General features: G+C 44.3%; 1 protein-coding gene across 5 annotated transcripts in view; it reads right to left on the reverse strand.

Moving 5' to 3' along the window:
- Positions 1-20,189, reverse strand: part of HDAC5 (histone deacetylase 5) — a 124,394-nt gene that overhangs the window by 35,158 nt on the left and 69,047 nt on the right. For 2 of the 5 annotated variants that reach the window (XM_073683263.1, XM_073683262.1), the window contains exon 3: positions 18,938-19,009. The exons of 1 other annotated variant lie outside the window; for it this stretch is intronic. In XM_073683263.1, the coding sequence (XP_073539364.1) occupies positions 18,938-19,009 (72 nt within the window). Of the gene's footprint in view, positions 1-18,937; positions 19,400-20,189 lie in introns of those variants that run through there. 2 more of the 5 variants (XM_073683260.1, XM_073683261.1) reach the window with 2 other exon arrangements.

Here is a 20,189-nt window from a genome sequence, read left to right on the forward strand (position 1 = left end):
TCTTCTTAAGGCCCGCAAGAAATTTTTTAAGAAGATGAGGGGCATAAATGTTCTCCCTGGGTTCCCAATACCTCTCCTCAGGGCCAAACCCCTTCCAATCCACAAGAAAGAAAGTCTCTCCTCTTACCCTCTTGGTGGCCAAAATGTTTTCTACCTCAAAGACGTCCTCAGCAGAGACTGGAGCTGGAGCGGAACCTGGATCGTCAGAGAAAGAATTAAGGACAACAGGTTTGAGGAGGGATACATGAAAGGTGTTGGGAATCTGTAAGGTGACCGGGAGTTTCAGCTTGTAAGCCACGGGATTGATTTGGTTAAGAACCTCGAACGGACCGATGAACCGCGGACCCAACTTATAGGAAGGTATCTTGAGACGAACATATTTGGAGGAAAGCCAGACCTGGTCTCCCGGACGGAATTGAGGCGGATCCAGACGTCTCTTATCAGCATGTTTCTTCATATGCTCGGAGGACTGAAGAAGTGCAGATCTAGTGTCTTCCCAAATAGCTGAAAATTCGCTGACCAGAGACTCCGCGGCAGGATTGTCCACAGAAGAGAAGACTGGAAAAGAAATCCGGAGGTGTTGACCGTAGACCACAAAGAACGGGGATTTAGAAGACAACTCGCTCTCATGGTTATTATAGGAGAACTCGGCCCAGGGCAGGAGCTGAACCTAATCGTTATGGTGAGCGTTGACAAAGAGCCGAAGAAAGCTGGTAAGGACCTGGTTTATACGTTCCACTTGACCATTGGACTGAGGATGATAAGCAGAGGAGAAATCCAAGGAGACATCCAGCAGCTTACACGTAGCTCTCCAGAAGCGCGAAGTGAACTGAACCCCGCGATCAGACACAATGTGGAGGCAGTGGAGACGAAAAATATGATGGATGAAGTCCTTAGCCAGCACCGATGCAGACGGGAGACCAGGCAGAGGGATGAAGTGGGCCATTTTAGAAAAGCGGTCAGCGACCACCCAAATGACAGTACAACTGGCAGAAACAGGGAGATCCGTAATGAAGTCCATTGCAATACGTTGCCACGGAGCGGAAGGTACGGGAAGAGGAAGGAGATGGCCAGATGGAAGGTGCCTGGGAACCCTGTTACGGGCACAGGAGGAACAAGCCGCGACGAAGTCTGCAACATCCTTGCGTAGAGAAGGCCACCAGTAATGTCGGGCGATAAGCAGAAGGGTCTTCCTCTGGCCAGCATAACCAGCTAGTTTGGAAGAATGACCCCAGAGTAGAACCTTCTTACGATCCTGAACCGCTACAAAGGTCTTACCGGGTGGAAGGCGAGACAGGTCAAACGGAGCAACAGTCATTACTTTGGAGGGGTCGATGATATGTAGAGGCTCCTCCTCTTGATCGGAAGACAGGAATGAGCGGGAAAGAGCGTCAGCTTTAATGTTCTTGTCCGCCGGGCGGTAATGCAGAGTGAAGCAGAACCGGGCAAAGAATAGAGACCACCTGGCCTAACGTGGATTTAATCTTTGGGCGTTCTGCAAATAAGCCAGGTTTTTGTGGTCAGTGTAGATGACCACCGGGTGCAGAGCCCCCTCCAGCAAGTAGCGCCACTCCTCCAGCGCTAATTTGATGGCCAGCAGCTCACGATCTCCTATGGAGTAGTTGCGCTCGGACGAGGAGAAGAGTTTGGAGAAGAAGCCGCAGGCTACCATTCTTCCGGACGAGGATTTCTGGGTGAGCACCGCTCCGGCTCCGGAGGAGGATGCATCAACCTCCAGGAAGAACTGTCTGTTGCAATCTGTATGGTGTAGCACAGGAGGGGAGGAGAAGGCTTGTTTTAGGGAGACAAAGGCCTCCTCCGCTTCGGAAGTCCATTCCCTGGGATTTGCTCCTTTAAGGGTGAGCACGGAGATGGGAGCAGTCCGGGAGGAGAAATGAGGAATTAAGAGACGGTAGTAATTTGTGAAGCCCAGGAATCGCTGAATCACATTCAACCCCTCCGGTCGGGGCCACATTAAGACGGCAGAGACCTTCTCTGGATCCATCCACAGACCAGTCTCGGAGATAATATAGCCCAAGAATGGTAGAGAGGTCTGCTCAAAGAGGCATTTCTCGAATTTAGCGTATAGGCGATTCTGCTGGAGCCTTAGCAAAACCTGACGAACATCTCTCCGGTGTGAGGGTAGATTCGGAGAGAAGACCAAGATATCGTCCAGGTACACCACCACGCAAAAATACAGGAGATCACGGAAGATGTCGTTAACTAGCTCCTGGAAGACGGCTGGAGCATTACAGAGACCAAAGGGCATTACGCGGTATTCGTAGTGACTGTCCCGGGTGTTGAATGCCGTCTTCCACTCGTCTCCCTGGCGGATCCGGACAAAATTGTACGCCCCACGAAGATTAAGCTTGGTGAAGATCTTCGCGCCTTTGAGGCGGTCAAACAGCTCCGAGATGAGAGGCAGGGGGTACTTATTTTTTATGGTAATCTGGTTAAGACCCCTGTAATCGATACAGGGACGTAGAGAGCCGTCTTTCTTCTTGACGAAGAAGAATCCTGCTCCAGCCGGAGAGGTGGATTTCTGGATAAATCCCCTAGCAAGATTCTCCTCTATATACTCAGACATGGCCCGGGTCTCAGCCAGCGACAAGCGGTAGATAAGCCCGCGGGGAGGAGAAGCACCAGGTACCAGGTCGATGGGGCAATCATACGGCCTATGAGGTGGTAGTGTCTCAGCTTCCTTCTTGTCGAAGACGTCCGCATAGGACCAGTAGGGTGCTGGCAGACCAAGTAGATTAGCCGGAGTAGATGGGGGTCGAGCAGGACAAACCGGAACCAGACAGGACTCATGGCATTCCTGACCCCAACGGAGCACTTCACCAGATCTCCAATTCAGGACAGGCTTTGTAACCAGGGTAGACCAAGCAAGAGGAGTTGAGAGCGACCGGACAGCACATGAAAGGAGATCTTCTCTGAGTGCAGCATTCCCACCTGAAGGGTTACAGACTCTGTGACGAGCAAGATGGTCTCCGGAAGAAGCCTCCCATCCACGGAGGCAACCGCCAACGGTTCAGCCAGACGTACAGTAGGAATCTGATACCGCTCCACAACAGCCTGTTTAATGAGATTCCCAGCGGTTCCGGAATCCAGATGGGCAATCTCGAAGAAGCGGGTCTCACCACTGGAAATAGAAACAGACAGCGTCAAGGACGGAGAGGATTTATTCTTGCCTAGGACGACCGCTCCAAGCGGTCCTAGACACTGGAGTTTCCCGGCTTCACCGGGCAGGAAGGGATCAGATGTTCATTACTGCCACAGTAGAAGCAACTCTCCTCGGCTCGGCGCGTCTACTGGTGAGACTTGACCATCTTGGTTTGGTCAATTTGCATGGGCTCAGGCGAACATGCCCGGGGAATTGCTGATTGAGTGGCAGGCTTTTGGAATACAAGATCGAGCCGCGGAAATCTTCTCTCCCGGGTAGTCTCCTTGGCACGTTCCAGAAAACGGATGTCAACCCGGGTAGCTAATGACACCAGGTCGTCCAGGGTGGAAGGGATGTCACGACCGGCTAGCTCATCATTGATTCGTCCAGAAAGACCCTCGCAGAAGGTGGACACCAGGGCCTCGTTGTTCCAGGCAAGCTCAGATGCGAGGGTTCGGAAATGTATGGCATACTGGCCAACGGTGAGACTCCCTTGGCGGAGACGGAGAAGTGAGGAGGCAGTGGAAGATTTTCGTCCGGGCTCATCGAAGACCTTCCGGAAGGCAGTGTGGAAAGCCGTAAGATCGGACACCAGGGGATCCCCTCTCTCCCACAGAGGGTTTAGCCATGCCAATGCCTCCCTGGTGAGGTAAGACATGATGAACGCCACCTTGGCCCGGTCGGAGGGGAACTGATGTGCCAGGAGTTCAATTTGCAGCGTGCACTGATTTAGGAAGCCCCGACATAAGAAGGGGTCACCAGCAAAACGTGGAGGTGCAGAGAGCCGGGGTCCAGAGCTGGGTGCCATAGCACCAGTAGATTGAGGTGCCGCTGGAGCGGGTGCCGCTAGGCTAGAGACGGACACAGACGGGGTGAACAGCGTGTCCAGGCGAGAGCTGACACACCACAGATAGGACAGGATAGTTTCCTGTTGGGATCTCTGACGTGAGACCTCCTGGTACAGGTCAGAGAGTGAAGGAGCCTGGGGGCCACCGGGTTCCATGGCCTGTGCAAACTGTTACGAGTCCGGGTGGTGGAACCTCTTTGCTTCCGTGCAAGGACGGACCAGAGGGGCGTGACTAAGTGCCTACTCGGCCTGACCAAGGTCGCACGGCGGCTCAATCGACTCTGTGAACCAGGGAGGGACCGAGCAGGGGGACCAGGTGCCACTCTGGGACCGACGTTGTGTGAGAGCAGGTGGCTCCCACGGGTCAGATACAGCGGATGAGCACGGCAGGAAGGCTGACGGGTGGTCCTGGTAGATAAGCTGGCTGGTTCGGCAGATAGCCAGACGGGTGCTCCGGGTAGGCGAGCTGGCGGGCACGACAGCTAACAGGTAGGTGCTCCAGGTAGGCTGGCTGGCGGGCACGATAGGTAACTGGCAGGTGCTCCAGGTAGGCATGTTGGGGGGACTACTGGTAACAGACAGATGCTTCCTGGTAAGCAGGCTGGTAGGCATGACAGGTAACTGGCAGGTGCTTCCAGGAAAGCAGGCTGGCGGGCAGAACTATAGACAGGCTCACAGGCTGGACTGTAGACAGACTGGCGAGAAGGACTGACAGGCAGCGGGACCTGAGGGCTGAAGCAAGTGTTAGCACACAGAACAACAACCTTGCACAGGCACCTCCATTTTGGAGGAGGTGCCTTATACAGGGGCAGTCCTCCGCCCATTGGCCGGGGACTCTATAGGATGGCGCGCGCGGCCTCTTTAAGAGGGAGGGAGCATGCGCACGCCCTAAGCACAGAGCCTGGGAAGCTACTCGTGGTGCGCGCCACAGCAGCAGGGAAGCGGGAGGATGCCAGACCAGGACCGCGGCGGTGAGGTGAACGGCGTCTCTACCCGGCAGGAGGCAGAGACGCCGATGCTACAGTCTACACTGTACTTGGGCAGAAAGCTGCCAATCAGTGGCGTGGGCGAGGTTAGACAAAGCTCAGCATTCAGGTACCTGCTAGATCTTCAGCAGATAAACTGTGACTTTATTCAAACCACAGCAAGCAGCCCAGTAAGTGACACATCGCTGGGATCGGGATCTCTGCCCTTACGTCATACTGCTCTCAGATGGGGTAGAAAAAACCTGGTGACAGTTCCCTTTAATAGGGTTGTCCAGTCTAAATTGATAAGTCTGCAGTCACTTTGTGTGACTGCAGACTTATGAATCCCCCCAGCGCAGGCACTGTGCGCTGCAAGGATTTGCCGGTTTGTGAGCCGGGACCGGTGGGTACGTATGCGTTATGCATATTCCCGGTCAGAGCTCGTCTAGTATGGAGTAAAGCCACACCCCGTCTAGTGATATGGCTGTCCATTGGGCGTGGCCATCTACTGGGACAACCCCTAGATGAATGTGTAAGTTTGACTGTTTCTAATAAACAGTGGAATTGTAAATACAGCTCTGGAGTAAAATACAGGGATCAAAACCAGTTAAGTATGCAGTGCTCAGCATAAATTAGTACACCCCCTCACTGAGTTTCATAGAACATTTTTTAACCCATATTATGAAAGTAAGGTTAATAATATAATAAACAAAAACAACTACATCTAGTATTTTGTATAACTTCCATGATATTTAAGGGCACCACCAATTCTTCTAGGCATGGAATGATGAAGATGGCGACATATTGCACCTATGTTTTTCAATTCTTCAAGAACAACTTATTTTAGAGCCTGGATGCTGGTTAGAGAGTGATACTCAACTTGTCTCTTCAGAATTCCCACAGGTATTTAATTGTGTTCAGATAAGGAGACATACATGGACACTGAATCACTTTTACCCTGCTCTTCTTCAGCAATGCAATACGTTTCTTTTGGATCATTGTCATGTTGGAAAACTGCACATCTACCAAGGGCACTGAGCCCACATAAGGACACTGCCACCACCATGTTTCACTGTAGGCGCCATGCATTTTTCTTTGTATTCCTCACCTTTGTGACGTTATAAAGTTTTGAAGCCATCAGTTACAAAAACATCACTCCAGGGTTTAGAGTCCAGTAGTCCTCATATTTTTCAGCATGAGCCTGGCAAATTTTTGGTGGGATTTTTTTGTGTATGGGCTTTAAGAGAAGCTTCCTTCGTGGACCATACCCAAGCCTGCCATTCCTCTGCAGTATACACCGTATTGTGTCACAGGAAACACTCACCCCAGTATGGTTTTTTACTCCTTTAGCTAACTGTAGTAAACTTTTAGGTCGATTTTCGTCATCCTTCTCACAAGAACATGCTTCTGTTTAAGTGTTAACTTCCGTGGTCGGCCTGGACTTCTGTTAGATAGTTTCATATTTGTTCAATTTTTGTATCACTTTTGCCACAGTATTCTGACTGATAAGTAGAGCTTCTTGTAGCCTTCACCTTTCTTGTGTAAAGAAATAATATTCTTTCTCAGGTCTTGTGACATTTCTCTTCCATGTGGTGCCATAGCTGACAGCATGAAATGGAAGAGGTTTTCTTTAAGTAATGCACTTTTATAGTCAACTGTCTGCTGGACACCTGTTTAATGAATAATTAGACTTACCTGTGGTAGAATTCTTGTTAATTAGAATTTTTTAGTCTAAACTTTAGCTTTGCCATTAAAACTTTCATTGGGGTGTACTCATTTTTGCAACAAGGTCTTCAATGAATCTGTTAGGAATATTACTTTTTTTGATGTGCACAAAATAATAAATCTTGGGAGTATTTTGTTTTATGATATCCCATTGAAAATGTTTATTCTGAAAGGACGCTAAAGGTTTTCTGACAAATCTGTTGTACAGTGTCCATTTTAGGACATGATCAGATATCAAATTCAAACATCAGAATGATGTCAGTTTGAGGCTAAATACCCTGTCTGACAAGTGATCCTCACAAGTGATTCTGACAAGTGACTCTGACAAGTGACTTTTACAACTGTAATAATAATAAAAAAATATTCACTGTTCGCTGATGGGACTTGAACCCAAAACTCTACATCTAGAAGCCAGTGCACTAACCAGTGAGCTATAAACTCAGTTGAGAAAAGCTAAGTGTTCTATTTGGTTATATGATTTTCAGTGCAAACCTTGTCTGAAACTGATTGGGACTTTCAAAAATACCTCCCCCAAGCCAAATTCAAATGATGTTTGATTTTGATGTGTGAGTCTGATGTGTGACTTTCTTCACACATCAGAATCACAATGACTTTTAGTCACCCTGAGTATTTTCATAAGACAAGAAAAGTTACCAGTCAGTATCACTTGACTGGATAGCTTAATGGTAAGGCATCAGCCTCTGAAACTACAGTGTCTCCGTTCAAATCCATGATGATTTTTTTTTTGTAATTATGCCTATTTAGCACACAAACTACAGGGGTGTTTTACTTTTAATATCGATATCTAACATTCTGATTGTCATCCTGACGTGTTAAGAGTTTCAGACATGCTGTCTATTTGCATGGTAAAAAACATAGCCAAAGTAAATTGGGAGTTTGCAGCTAGTTCTTGGGTGGATGGAAAGAAAAATTTACAATAATGAAATTTTATTATTAGACCCCTTTAAGAAATTATGCAAATGTACAGTCACTTGGAAATAGATATGTAGTAAATTAGTGCCTCCCAATTTACTTTGGCTATGTAATTTACCATGCAAATAGACAGCGTGTCTAAAACTCTTAACACGTCAGGATGACAATCAGAATGTCAGATATTAAAAGTAAAACACCCCTGTAGTTTGTGTGCTAAATAGGCATAATTACAAAAAAAAATAAATAATAATAACATTACTATTGGGATTTGAACTGAGCCATTGTAGTTTCAGAGGCTCATGCCTTGCCATTAAGCTATCCAGTCAAGAGATACTGACTGGAAGCTTTTCTTGTCTTATGAGATCAACCATGAAAATACTCAGGACGACTAAAAGTCATTGTGATTCTGATGTGTGAAGAAAGTCACACATCAGAATCAAACATCAGAATCAAACATCAGAATCAAACATCAACTGAGTTTATAGCTCAGGTTAGTGCACTGGCTTTTAGACGTAGAGTTTTGGGTTCAAGTCCCATCAGCGAACAGTGAATATTTTTTTTATTATTATTACAGTTGTAAAAGTCACTTATCAAAATCACTTGTCAGGATCAGTTCTCAGACAGGGTATTAAGCCTCAAACTGACATCATTCTGCTGTTTGATTTTGATATCTGATCATGTCCTAAAATGGACACTGTAATGTTGGGGTGTACTCATTTATGCTGAGCACTATATAGAATATAATCAAAAAGTTAATTTACTTCAGTTCTTCAATACAAAAAGTGAAACTCATATATTATATAGAGTCATTACAAACAGAGTGCTCTATTTCAAGTGTTTATTTCTGTTAATGTTATAAAGTATTCTAATTTACTGAGATAATGACTTTTGTGTTTTCATTGGCTGTAAGCCATAATCATCAACATTAACAGAAATAAACACTTGAAATAGATCACTCTGTTTGTAATGACTCTATATAATATATGAGCTTCACTTTTTGTATTGAAGAACTGAAATAAATTAACTTTTTGACGATATTCTAATTTAGTGAGATGCACCTGTATGTATGTATGTGTATATATATATATATATATATATATATATATATATATATATATATATATATATACACACATACACTGTGCAATAGGGTGACCCAATTTAATAATGCTCTTACAAACTTCGATTCAATAGCTATGATAGATATGAAATGATGAGAAAAAGTGACAGTAAGGATATGACTATAATGACATAATAATAACAGACACGTGACGGCTGAGATATAGAACTTACTGAAGAGACAGTTATGGAGATGGATTGGGGATGTCAGGAAGAAGAAAGGGGGAGACACAAGGAGGTAGAAAGCCTGTAGGGTGCAGGCTAATCACCTTTTACCGCTTTCATTGTGATCACTCTGAAAAGCAGAGCTAAATATAGACAGAAAAAACAGCTGCATGAAGAGAGTGTGAGATGGTGGAAAGTGTGAATGCACGGGAATTGGGGAGCATGACTGGAAGGATAACAGCCATAGAGATACACATGTACATGGCCTCGTCAGAGAGGAAGAGGACTATATACATAAACAAGCAAGTACAGTTATGTATATGTACAAGTGGCTTTGCCTAATATACTATGTACACAAATATAAACAAGCCTCTCAAATATCCCGGATCCAGTGGGACAGTGCCAAATTTGGGGAACTGTCTCAGGAGGTCAGGGGTATTTCTCAACTTGAACTGTATTGTGTCCTTAGAACACAGGTACAGCTGAATAGAATGGTGGAGCAGGGAACCATCAGTTCCCTACTTTACCATTCAGTCTGGGCATAGACTGAAGGACCTGCAGGGAACTTAGGTCATTTGATATTCTCAGGTCATGTGACTGGCAACAGATACCCGCTCAGCAGAGAAGCAGGACAAATGGGATTCTTGTGTGGTGGTGTCGTGCTGTGTGTGTGTGGGGGGGGGGGAGCTGTGGGGACATCATACTGTGTGTATGGGGGCTGTGGCAGCATCATATTGTGTTTGATGGAGGACTGTGTGGGCAGCATACTGTGTGGAGGGCTATGGGGCATTATACTGCATGTGGGGGCATTATACTGTGTGTGGACACACGTATGTGGCATCATACTGTTTGGTGGACACAGGAGGGCATCATACTATGTTAGGGGGAAAGCAGTGGTGAAACATACTGTGGGAGGCATCATACTGCATATGGGGGCACTGAGAGCATCATACTATGACTAGGGGCACTTTAAGGGTATCATACTATGTGGCAGATATTGGTTGAATGATACTGTGTGTTAGTGGTTGTGGGAAATCATAATGTGTGTGGGTGGATATAGGTTATCACACTGTGTGTGGATGGCTGTGGGGCATCATACTGTGTGTGGGGAGCTGTGGGGGCATTATACCATGTGTAAGAAGCTGTAGAGGCTTCATACTTTGGAGGACATCATACTATGTGAGGGCTGTTGAGGTATAATACTATGTGTGGGTGCTGTGTTGAGGCATTATACTGTGTGTGAGGGCAATTCTATGTTAGCACATATGAAAGTCTAGGAAAAAATTAGGGTACTGGCTTAGGGTGCTTTCACATTGCGTTCAGGCACCCGTTCGGTGGCCCCGTCAGGGCTTATGTCCGAACCTCCCGCAAAATGAGATTCCGGCGTATGCGCCGATGGGGCCATAGACTATAATGGTGCCGGCAGAGGGAATGCGCACTCTGCCATGCATCATTTTCGGGCGTGTGCGCCTACTGGAGGCGGACACTCGATGTAGTCTAAAACGTTTGAGTGTCCACCTCCAGTAGGAGTACACGCCCGAAAATGGCACACTTTTGCTGTGTCGGCACCATTATAGTCTATAGTCTATGACCCCATCGGTGCATACATCCGAATCTCAATTTACGGGGGAGTTCGGACACATGTCCCAATGGGGCCACTGAGCGTGTACTAAACACACTGTGAAATGACCCTTAGCATAAATAAAATTTGCTGCAATATGTGTCCCTCTGTCTTATCTTTAAAAACTGGGTGGTATGAATATACATACAAGTACACCTATATACCGAATATATGTCTAAGATAATACATATACAGATATACATGCAAGTATACCTATATCTATATGTTTGTCTGATATGGATGCAGATTTACTAAGCAGATATAACTGCAAGTTAGCATGTAAGTATTGACACATAAAGGCAAAAAACATGCTGCAAAGTAAGAATGCTTTCAAAATTATGAGTTTAATAGTTTATTTTTATCAATTAACAAAATGCAAAGTCAATGAACAAAAGAGAAATCTAAATCAAATCAATATTTGGTGTGATCAGCTTTTACCTTCAAAATAGCATTAAAGTAGAAAATTCATCCAGGTACGTGCACATAGTTTTTGAAGGATCTTGCATGGAGGTTGTTCCTAACATCCTGGAGAACTAGCCACAGATCTTCTGTGGATGTAGGCTTACACAAATCCTTCTTTCTCTTTATGTAATCCCACGCAGTTGATGATGTTGAGATCAGGGCTCTGTGGGGGCCATATCATCACTACCAGGACTTCTTGTTCTTTTTTACGGTGAACATAGTTCTAAATGACATTGGCTGTATGTTTGGGGTCATTATCCTGATGCAGAATAAATCTGGACCCAATCAGATGGTGTTGCATGATGAATAAGTATCTACCTGTATTTCTGAGCATTGAAGATACCAAGAAATGGACAACTTTGATGACTGTAGAAGCATGCGATGGCTAAGGAAACTTAGTGTAGCAGATGAAAGACACTTCTAAATTGGAAGACGTCCAGCAGTGCCATCAAGTCAGAACTGGCATCAACCAGGGGGACTGAGCTACACCCATTTACTGTTCGGAGAAGTCTGGCCAGAAGTGATCTTCTTGGAAGAATTACAGCCAAAAAAACATTCCTTTGATATAGAAAGAAAGCCAAGTGACTCAACTATGCACAAAAACATAGGAACTCTGGTGCAGAAAAATGGCAGCGGGTGCTTTGGATCAATGAGTCAAAATGTGAAATATTTGGCTGCTTCAGAAGGCAGTTCACCAAAGCTACAATACTGAGTGTGTGGAGGCATCAATGAAGCATGGGAAGGTTTCCTGCAAATTTTGTGCTGCATTTCAGAAAATTAAGTTGGGAATTTGGTCAAGACTAATTGTGTCCGCAATGCTGAGAAGTACAGGCAAATACTTTTCCATAATGTAATACCATCAGGGAGGCTTCTGATTGGCTACAAATTTATACTGCAGCAGGAAAATGACCCCAAACATACAGCAAATGTCATTAAGATCTATCTTCAGGGTAAGGAAGAACAAAGAGTCCTGGAAGTGATGACATGGCCCCCACAGAGCCCCGATCTCAACATCATCGAGTCTGTCTGAGATTACAGGAAGAGACAGAAGGATTTCCACAAGGCTACATCCATAAAAGATATGTGGTTAGTTCTCCAAGATGTTTGGTACAACCTCCCTGCAGAGTTACATCAAAAACTGTGTGCAAGTGTACCTAAAAAAAACTGAAAATGTTTTGAAGGCAAAAGGCGGTCACCGCAAATATTGATTTGATTAAGATTTCTGATTTCTCTTTTGTTCATTCACTTTGTATTTTGTTAATTGCAAAAATAAACTATTAACATTTCTACTTTTTAAAGCATTCTTACTTTGCAGCATTTTCCCACACTTGCCCAAAACTTTTGCACAGTCCTGTATATACAATGTATTACAGTATATAGACTTGCTCACTTACTGTACAGCAAGCCCTTAAAGAAGTTGTACAGTACTTTATATTACCCCCCGCCCAATGTATCCCCCTGGCGCGCCCTAAGACTTTTTGTAAATACCTTCTGCTGTTGATAATGCCTGTGAGCGGCGCTATCGGTGGCCGCTCACAGGCATCACGTGACCCCATGCTGATGTCACAATAAGTGAGGCGTGACTCAGCATTGGGGTCCCGACGGTGGCTGCTGAGTTGTGGGCGGGGTTACCCCCTGCGTCACACCCAGCATCTACCGCACGCTTTCCCAATGAATAGGGAGAGGCAGAACGCACGGTGGATGCCGGGTGTGATGTGGGGGGGTAACCCCTGCTCACAACCCAGCAACCACCGGTGGAACGCGGAAAACAGAGACCCCCGGCTGCTGCCAGCATTTGTTGTGACATCAGCGGATGTCAGAGCCGGCTGCAGGCGGGGGTCACGTGATGCCTGTGAGCGGTCAGTGATAGCGCCACTCACAGGCAGTATCTGCAACATAAGGTATTTACAAAAATCCTCAGGGGCCCTGGGGGGATACATTGGGGGGGTAATATAGAGTACTGGACAACCCCTTTAAGTAATAAAACCAGAAACTATAACCTCTATATCTCATTGCAATACACATTTGTTGAATGCTAGAGCACACTATAGATTTTTCTTTTGTAACCAATACAGTTTTAATCCACTTTTAACCTATTTGGAGAATGGCGGATTCATATTTCATCTGGGCACACATACACACATACTGGCATGGGGAGGGGGATTAGAGGGGCGCAGTATGTGTGCAGCATTCCTCCTGTCTGCAGACATCAGTGCAGCTAAAAATACACAGCTGGAATTATATATAGATATCACACATCACAATCTCCAGCACACGTCTGTTATTCTGCATACATGTGCGATATTTATACACTGTGGACATGTGAAAATACATATGATAAACACACAAAGTGTAGATCTATAAATACAGCACACATAGATAAATGTATCCAGACACCATATATACAATGCACATACATAAAGCCATGGGTACATACAGTGCACATATAATAAACATACACATATACACCAATATGTTTACACATTACATCAATACACACATGCATACAAAGCACACACACACACACACATATATATATACATATGTACACATACACACGCTGATGTGGAATACACAGATACATACACTACTCATACATTAATACATGCAGACATACATAAATATACTGCACAAACATATAAACATACAGAATACATACAAATATATACATGACATGAAAGTAAAAACAACATGGTTATATAGTATACATACATATATAGAATATATAAAGAACACACACATACATATATGTATTACATATACGTGCACATGTAAAGTACATAAACATTTTGTATGAAGCATATATATATGTATACATGCAATACACATACATTGATATAAGCATACAGAATAATACACATACTTATTTGTATTACTTATTAATTTTTACATAAAGTATATATACAGTACATACACACACACATATATTACACACACACTCAGATTAATATAACCATACACAATCACAATATACACATCCATACATGAATTATGTATACATTAATACATGTATAAATCCTGACATACAGCATATACACATGCAGATGTACATACAGCAGGCACAGAAATACATCCATCCATAAACAAATGTCACAAGTATAAAGAGCAGAAATAGGTATATATATATATATATATATATATATATATATATATGCATGCTGCTGCTCCTCTTGCGATCTGTGCATTAGGTGTAGTCCCGGGTATATCTTCCATGCATTGGTAGTGACAGCTGTCTGTCCTGTGCATTAGGTGGTGTATATGCTCTGCTTTCTTATGCTATCCTTATGGATATGAGGATTATGTGGCAGGTACAGGTGATATGCCTGTATATAAGGAGGAGGCGGCTCATGTATGCCTTCATACCTATCATTTATTTCACAGTGCCGTTGTATTAGTGCAGTACAGAAAGCCACATGATGACTCTGATACATGGGAGTCTGTACATGTGTATTAGGAGGGGCGAGCCTTACATATTATGACACTTATATATCTATACTGTTTTACCCCTGTTACCTGTGCATTAGGAGGTCATTTTATAAAGAGAAGGAAGGGATGGTGTCCTGACACTCTATATTGGAACAAAAAAAGTTAATTGGGAAGTAAGACACAAGTCATATTATCTATGGTGGAGATCACGCCTGGATGATATGGTTACTGGAGTATACCTGTGTATAAGGAGTTATGTGCCTTGTATCTTCAGGAGAATGGAGGTACAATATAGATCCTGATGCCTGTGTATTAGGAGAAGAATATAGATACTGGTATGCAGTATGTCATATACCTCTGTATTTGGCTGATGATTTGGGCATATCACAATTAGGAGGTGGATGGAGGTATATTTTATGATACATATATATTGTGAAAATATTGGTGTATGGTATACCAATGTCCTCCCCATACATATGTATCAAAAATATTCCTCCATCCACCTCCTAATCAACATTATATCAAGTCTTACACCATGTATGACCCGATACTACTGAATCATAAGAAGATTAAAAACACATTACCGGATACCTGTGTATTAGGAGGAGTAGACAGGTATATGTCATAATAGCTGTGTAATAGGCGGGGGATATAGCTGTATGATGTAATACCTGTTTATTATGAGTAGGACATAGGTATATCTGATACCTGTGTATTGGATGGAGCATGAGTTATATTTCCTGGTATATATGTATAAGGAGGAAGATATTGGTGTTTGATCTTATACCTGTATATTAAGTAATTGGCAAATGATCTCATACATTTGTATTAGTTGGAGGATATTGGTATCTGATCTGATACTTATTTCTTAGGTAGAGGACATGGGCATATGATCTACTATCTGCACATCAGAAGAAATATATGGATAGATGTTATGATCTCTGTATTAGGAGGTAAATGTCCAGAAATCTGTGTCTGAGAAAGATAAGGGTGTATGTCATGAAACCTTTGTATTATGAGGATATTGGTATATTATCTGATACATTTTATTACATGGAGAAAATGGGACTATGATCTGCTACCTGTACACCAGCAGAAAGAGATAGGTATATGCTATGATCCCTATATTAGAAGGAGATGGAGTTTTAGAAACATATGTATAAGAAAGATATGGCAGTATGTGATGGTACCTGTGTATTAGTTGGAGTATACAGGTATGTGATGGTACCTGTGTATTAGTTGGAGCATGTAGGTATGTGATGGTACCTGTGTATTAGTTGGAGTATACAGGTATGTGATGGTACCTGTGTATTAGTTGGAGCATGTAGGTATGTGATGGTACCTGTGTATTAGTTGGAGTATGCAGGTATGTGATGGTACCTGTGTATTAGTTGGAGCATGTAGGTATGTGATGGTACCTGTGTATTAGTTGGAGTATACAGGTATGTGATGGTACCTGTGTATTAGTTGGGAGTATGCAGGTATGTGATGGTACCTGTGTATTAGTTGGAGTATGCAGGTATGTGATGGTACCTGTGTATTAGTTGGAGTATGCAGGTATGTGATGGTACCTGTGTATTAGTTCGAGCATGTAGGTATGTGATGGTACCTGTGTATTAGTTGGAGTATGCAGGTATGTGATGGTACCTGTGTATTAGTTGGAACATGTAGGTATGTGATGGTACCTGTGTATTAGTTGGAGTATACAGGTATGTGATGGTACCTGTGTATTAGTTGGAGTATGCAGGTATGTGATGGTACCTGTGTATTAGTTGGAGTATGCAGGTATGTGATGGTATCTGTGTATTAGTTGGAGTATGCAGGTATGTGATGGTACCTGTGTATTAGTTGGAGCATGTAGGTATGTGATGGTACCTGTGTATTAGTTGGAGTATGTAGGTATGTGATGGTACCTGTGTATTAGTTGGAGTATACAGGTATGTGATGGTACCTGTGTATTAGTTGGAGTATGCAGGTATGTGATGGTACCTGTGTATTAGTTGGAGTATGCAGGTATGTGATGGTACCTGTGTATTAGTTGGAGTATGCAGGTATGTGATGGTACCTGTGTATTAGTTGGAGCATGTAGGTATGTGATGGTACCTGTGTATTAGTTGGAGTAAGCAGGTATGTGATGGTACCTGTGTATTAGTTGGAGTATGCAGGTATGTGATGGTACCTGTGTATTAGTTGGAGCATGTAGGCATGTGATGGTACCTGTGTATTAGTTGGAGTATACAGGTATGTGATGGTACCTGTGTATTAGTTGGGAGTATGCAGGTATGTGATGGTACCTGTGTATTAGTTGGAGTATGCAGGTATGTGATGGTACCTGTGTATTAGTTGGAGTATGCAGGTATGTGATGGTACCTGTGTATTAGTTCGAGCATGTAGGTATGTGATGGTACCTGTGTATTAGTTGGAGTATGCAGGTATGTGATGGTACCTGTGTATTAGTTGGAACATGTAGGTATGTGATGGTACCTGTGTATTAGTTGGAGTATACAGGTATGTGATGGTACCTGTGTATTAGTTGGAGTATGCAGGTATGTGATGGTACCTGTGTATTAGTTGGAGTATGCAGGTATGTGATGGTATCTGTGTATTAGTTGGAGTATGCAGGTATGTGATGGTACCTGTGTATTAGTTGGAGCATGTAGGTATGTGATGGTACCTGTGTATTAGTTGGAGTATGTAGGTATGTGATGGTACCTGTGTATTAGTTGGAGTATACAGGTATGTGATGGTACCTGTGTATTAGTTGGAGTATGCAGGTATGTGATGGTACCTGTGTATTAGTTGGAGTATGCAGGTATGTGATGGTACCTGTGTATTAGTTGGAGTATGCAGGTATGTGATGGTACCTGTGTATTAGTTGGAGCATGTAGGTATGTGATGGTACCTGTGTATTAGTTGGAGTATACAGGTATGTGATGGTACCTGTGTATTAGTTGGAGTATGCAGGTATGTGATGGTACCTGTGTATTAGTTGGAGTATGCAGGTATGTGATGGTACCTGTGTATTAGTTGGAGTATGCAGGTATGTGATGGTATCTGTGTATTAGTTGGAGTATGCAGGTATGTGATGGTACCTGTGTATTAGTTGGAGTATGCAGGTATGTGATGGTACCTGTGTATTAGTTGGAGCATGTAGGTATGTGATGGTACCTGTGTATTAGTTGGAGTATGTAGGTATGTGATGGTACCTGTGTATTAGTTGGAGTATACAGGTATGTGATGGTACCTGTGTATTAGTTGGAGTATGTAGGTATGTGATGGTACCTGTGTATTAGTTGGAGTATACAGGTATGTGATGGTACCTGTGTATTAGTTGGAGTATGTAGGTATGTGATGGTACCTGTGTATTAGTTGGAGTATACAGGTATGTGATGGTACCTGTGTATTAGTTGGAGCATGTAGGTATGTGATGGTACCTGTGTATTAGTTGGAGCATGTAGGTATGTGATGGTACCTGTGTATTAGTTGGAGTATGCAGGTATGTGATGGTACCTGTGTATTAGTTGGAGTATGCAGGTATGTGATCTGACACACGTTTATTAGGTGGAGGATATGGACATATGATCTGATACCAGTACATCAGGAGGAATATATGGATATATGGTATGATAGCTTTGTATTATGTGGATACCAATGCATGATACCTCTGTATTAGGAGGAGGATATAGAAATAGAACCTGTTACCTGTATACAAGCAGTAGGATGTGGATTGACATTTTAATTCCTATATACAATGTATTAGAGGTGTAAGACCTTATACCTATGTATTGTGATCAGGATGGAGGTATATGTCCTGATATCTATATATTAGCAGTAATACATGGAATGATGTCCGGTGTATTAGCAGGAGAGGTTTGTGCTCCTTATCACCTATGAGCTGTGTTTGCCATGACACCGGTGTATTAGGATAGGTAGGTATATGTCCATCTGGCTGTGTATTAGGAGGGTAGAGGTGTATGTGCGATTGCCTGATACCTGTGCATTAGAAGGCGAGGGGATCTGTATATAAGCAGGTAGAATTGCAGGTGACGGCTTCTATACTAAGGCTGCTGTCTAGGGAGGATACAGTACAGAGCAAAAGGAGGAGGCAGTGACAGTAAAAATAGAGTATGATGTATGCAGCAGCCACCATGTACAGAGGGAATATACTGGGTGATCCGGTGATCCCCGGGAGATGGAGAGCACAAGGTGAGAAGATGGGAGTAACAGGAGATCAGCAGGACGGTGGTGATGGTGGAGGTCCATGGTCCACTAGTGATGGGGACGCATCGTTGGGACATATTTAGGGCAGCTTTGTAAAGTGAGGGTAAGACTGGGAAGTAACAAGAGAAGCCACCGTGTCACCGTATGGAACTGAGTGGACGGCAATCTCTTCAGAAACTATGTAAGAGTTTGGTCCAGGTGTAGAATCGGCACTGAAGAGCGCGGGGATGTATGTGAATGGATGACAGCCATGAGTTTCCCTATGAATGGAGTAAGGAAATGCTTCTCACCTGCAGCGGGCATCGCATGCCCCTGTGCCCGGCTGAGGAGCTCCAACGCTGGCTCTCGCCCCTTAACACCATCTGCAGAGGACACACAAGGCTCTGTCTCATAAATAGTCTGCAGCATGTCAGGCAGCGCCAGGACTCTGGGAACCAGCAACATTCCCGGACCCCCCTCTGCTGCCAGCTACCAACAACCAGCCGACCTCCCCTCCCTCTTCCCAAGAAAGCACACCCTAACTCCCAATAACTCCGCCGCTTCGGGATCTTCTTTAAAAAGGGCGCAGTGCACCCACGGAGGACAGATAATCCATAGCCAAAGGAAGGAGGTGGCGGGTCAATGGGTGCCAGTGCCAGAGGTGCGGGGAGGTTCAGTTAGGCCTGTACCCTGCCCTCCCCCTCCTGCCTAGTGAACGCTGGGCTGCAAGTGGAAGGCTCTGCAGCAGAGCGACTGAAATAGAACAGTATAGGAGGAGTCAGATATAAATAGACAGGAGAGAGAGAACGAGGGAGAAAGGAGAGAGCGCTAGTGGGGGGGTAACGACTGCTCAGGAATAACAGAGCCCAAGTGTTACACTACACAGCGACACGGGCAAAGGCAGCCGAAAATGACCCATCAGCAACCAGCAAAAAGTGCTAGAAAACAAAAGAACATGATAAAGTTACAAAGGAAGAAATGATGGAGGAAGAGCAGCACACAACAATGATGAGACTGGGAGAAGATGTGTGAAGTGGAGAGGAAAGAAGAGTGCAAGCACTGCGGAGGGAGAGTGCGCAGGGAATGACGAGAGCAGGGCAGGTGGGGGGCACCAGCACACAGACCACAGACAGAATGATTAGCGCTAACGATCCAACCGTTAACAGCAATCGTTCTGTCTGTGGTCCTGAAGCCATGCGTCCTGATGGACCCAACATTCAACATTTTCTCTGTCGTAGTACTACTGTACATGTGGTGCAATGCATGGGAACAATAGAGCCCACAATGCAAACAATCCTCCATGGTAAGAACCGCCTGCAACAAGATGTATGCCCAGTGAAACGCTGGAATACTCATCACATCTGGGCGGGAGACAACTCTGTCTGACCCTCGGGTTTTATATTCTCTGATATACCACAGAAACCAGGGCTGGTCTGTGCACAGGCAGCAGATGCCACTTTCATCTAGATTTGGGGGGGCCTACAGAGATCTGGGGAATCATGCTTTTACGCCTGTCAAGAAGAAGATGGGGATGACAGTGGGGCACCAATAGAGACATTTCAG

Source organism: Phyllobates terribilis, unplaced genomic scaffold (assembly GCF_046119375.1).
Source record: "Phyllobates terribilis strain yellow unplaced genomic scaffold, ASM4611937v1 Scaffold_5__5_contigs__length_657084704, whole genome shotgun sequence".
NCBI classification, from domain to species: Eukaryota; Metazoa; Chordata; class Amphibia; order Anura; family Dendrobatidae; genus Phyllobates; species Phyllobates terribilis.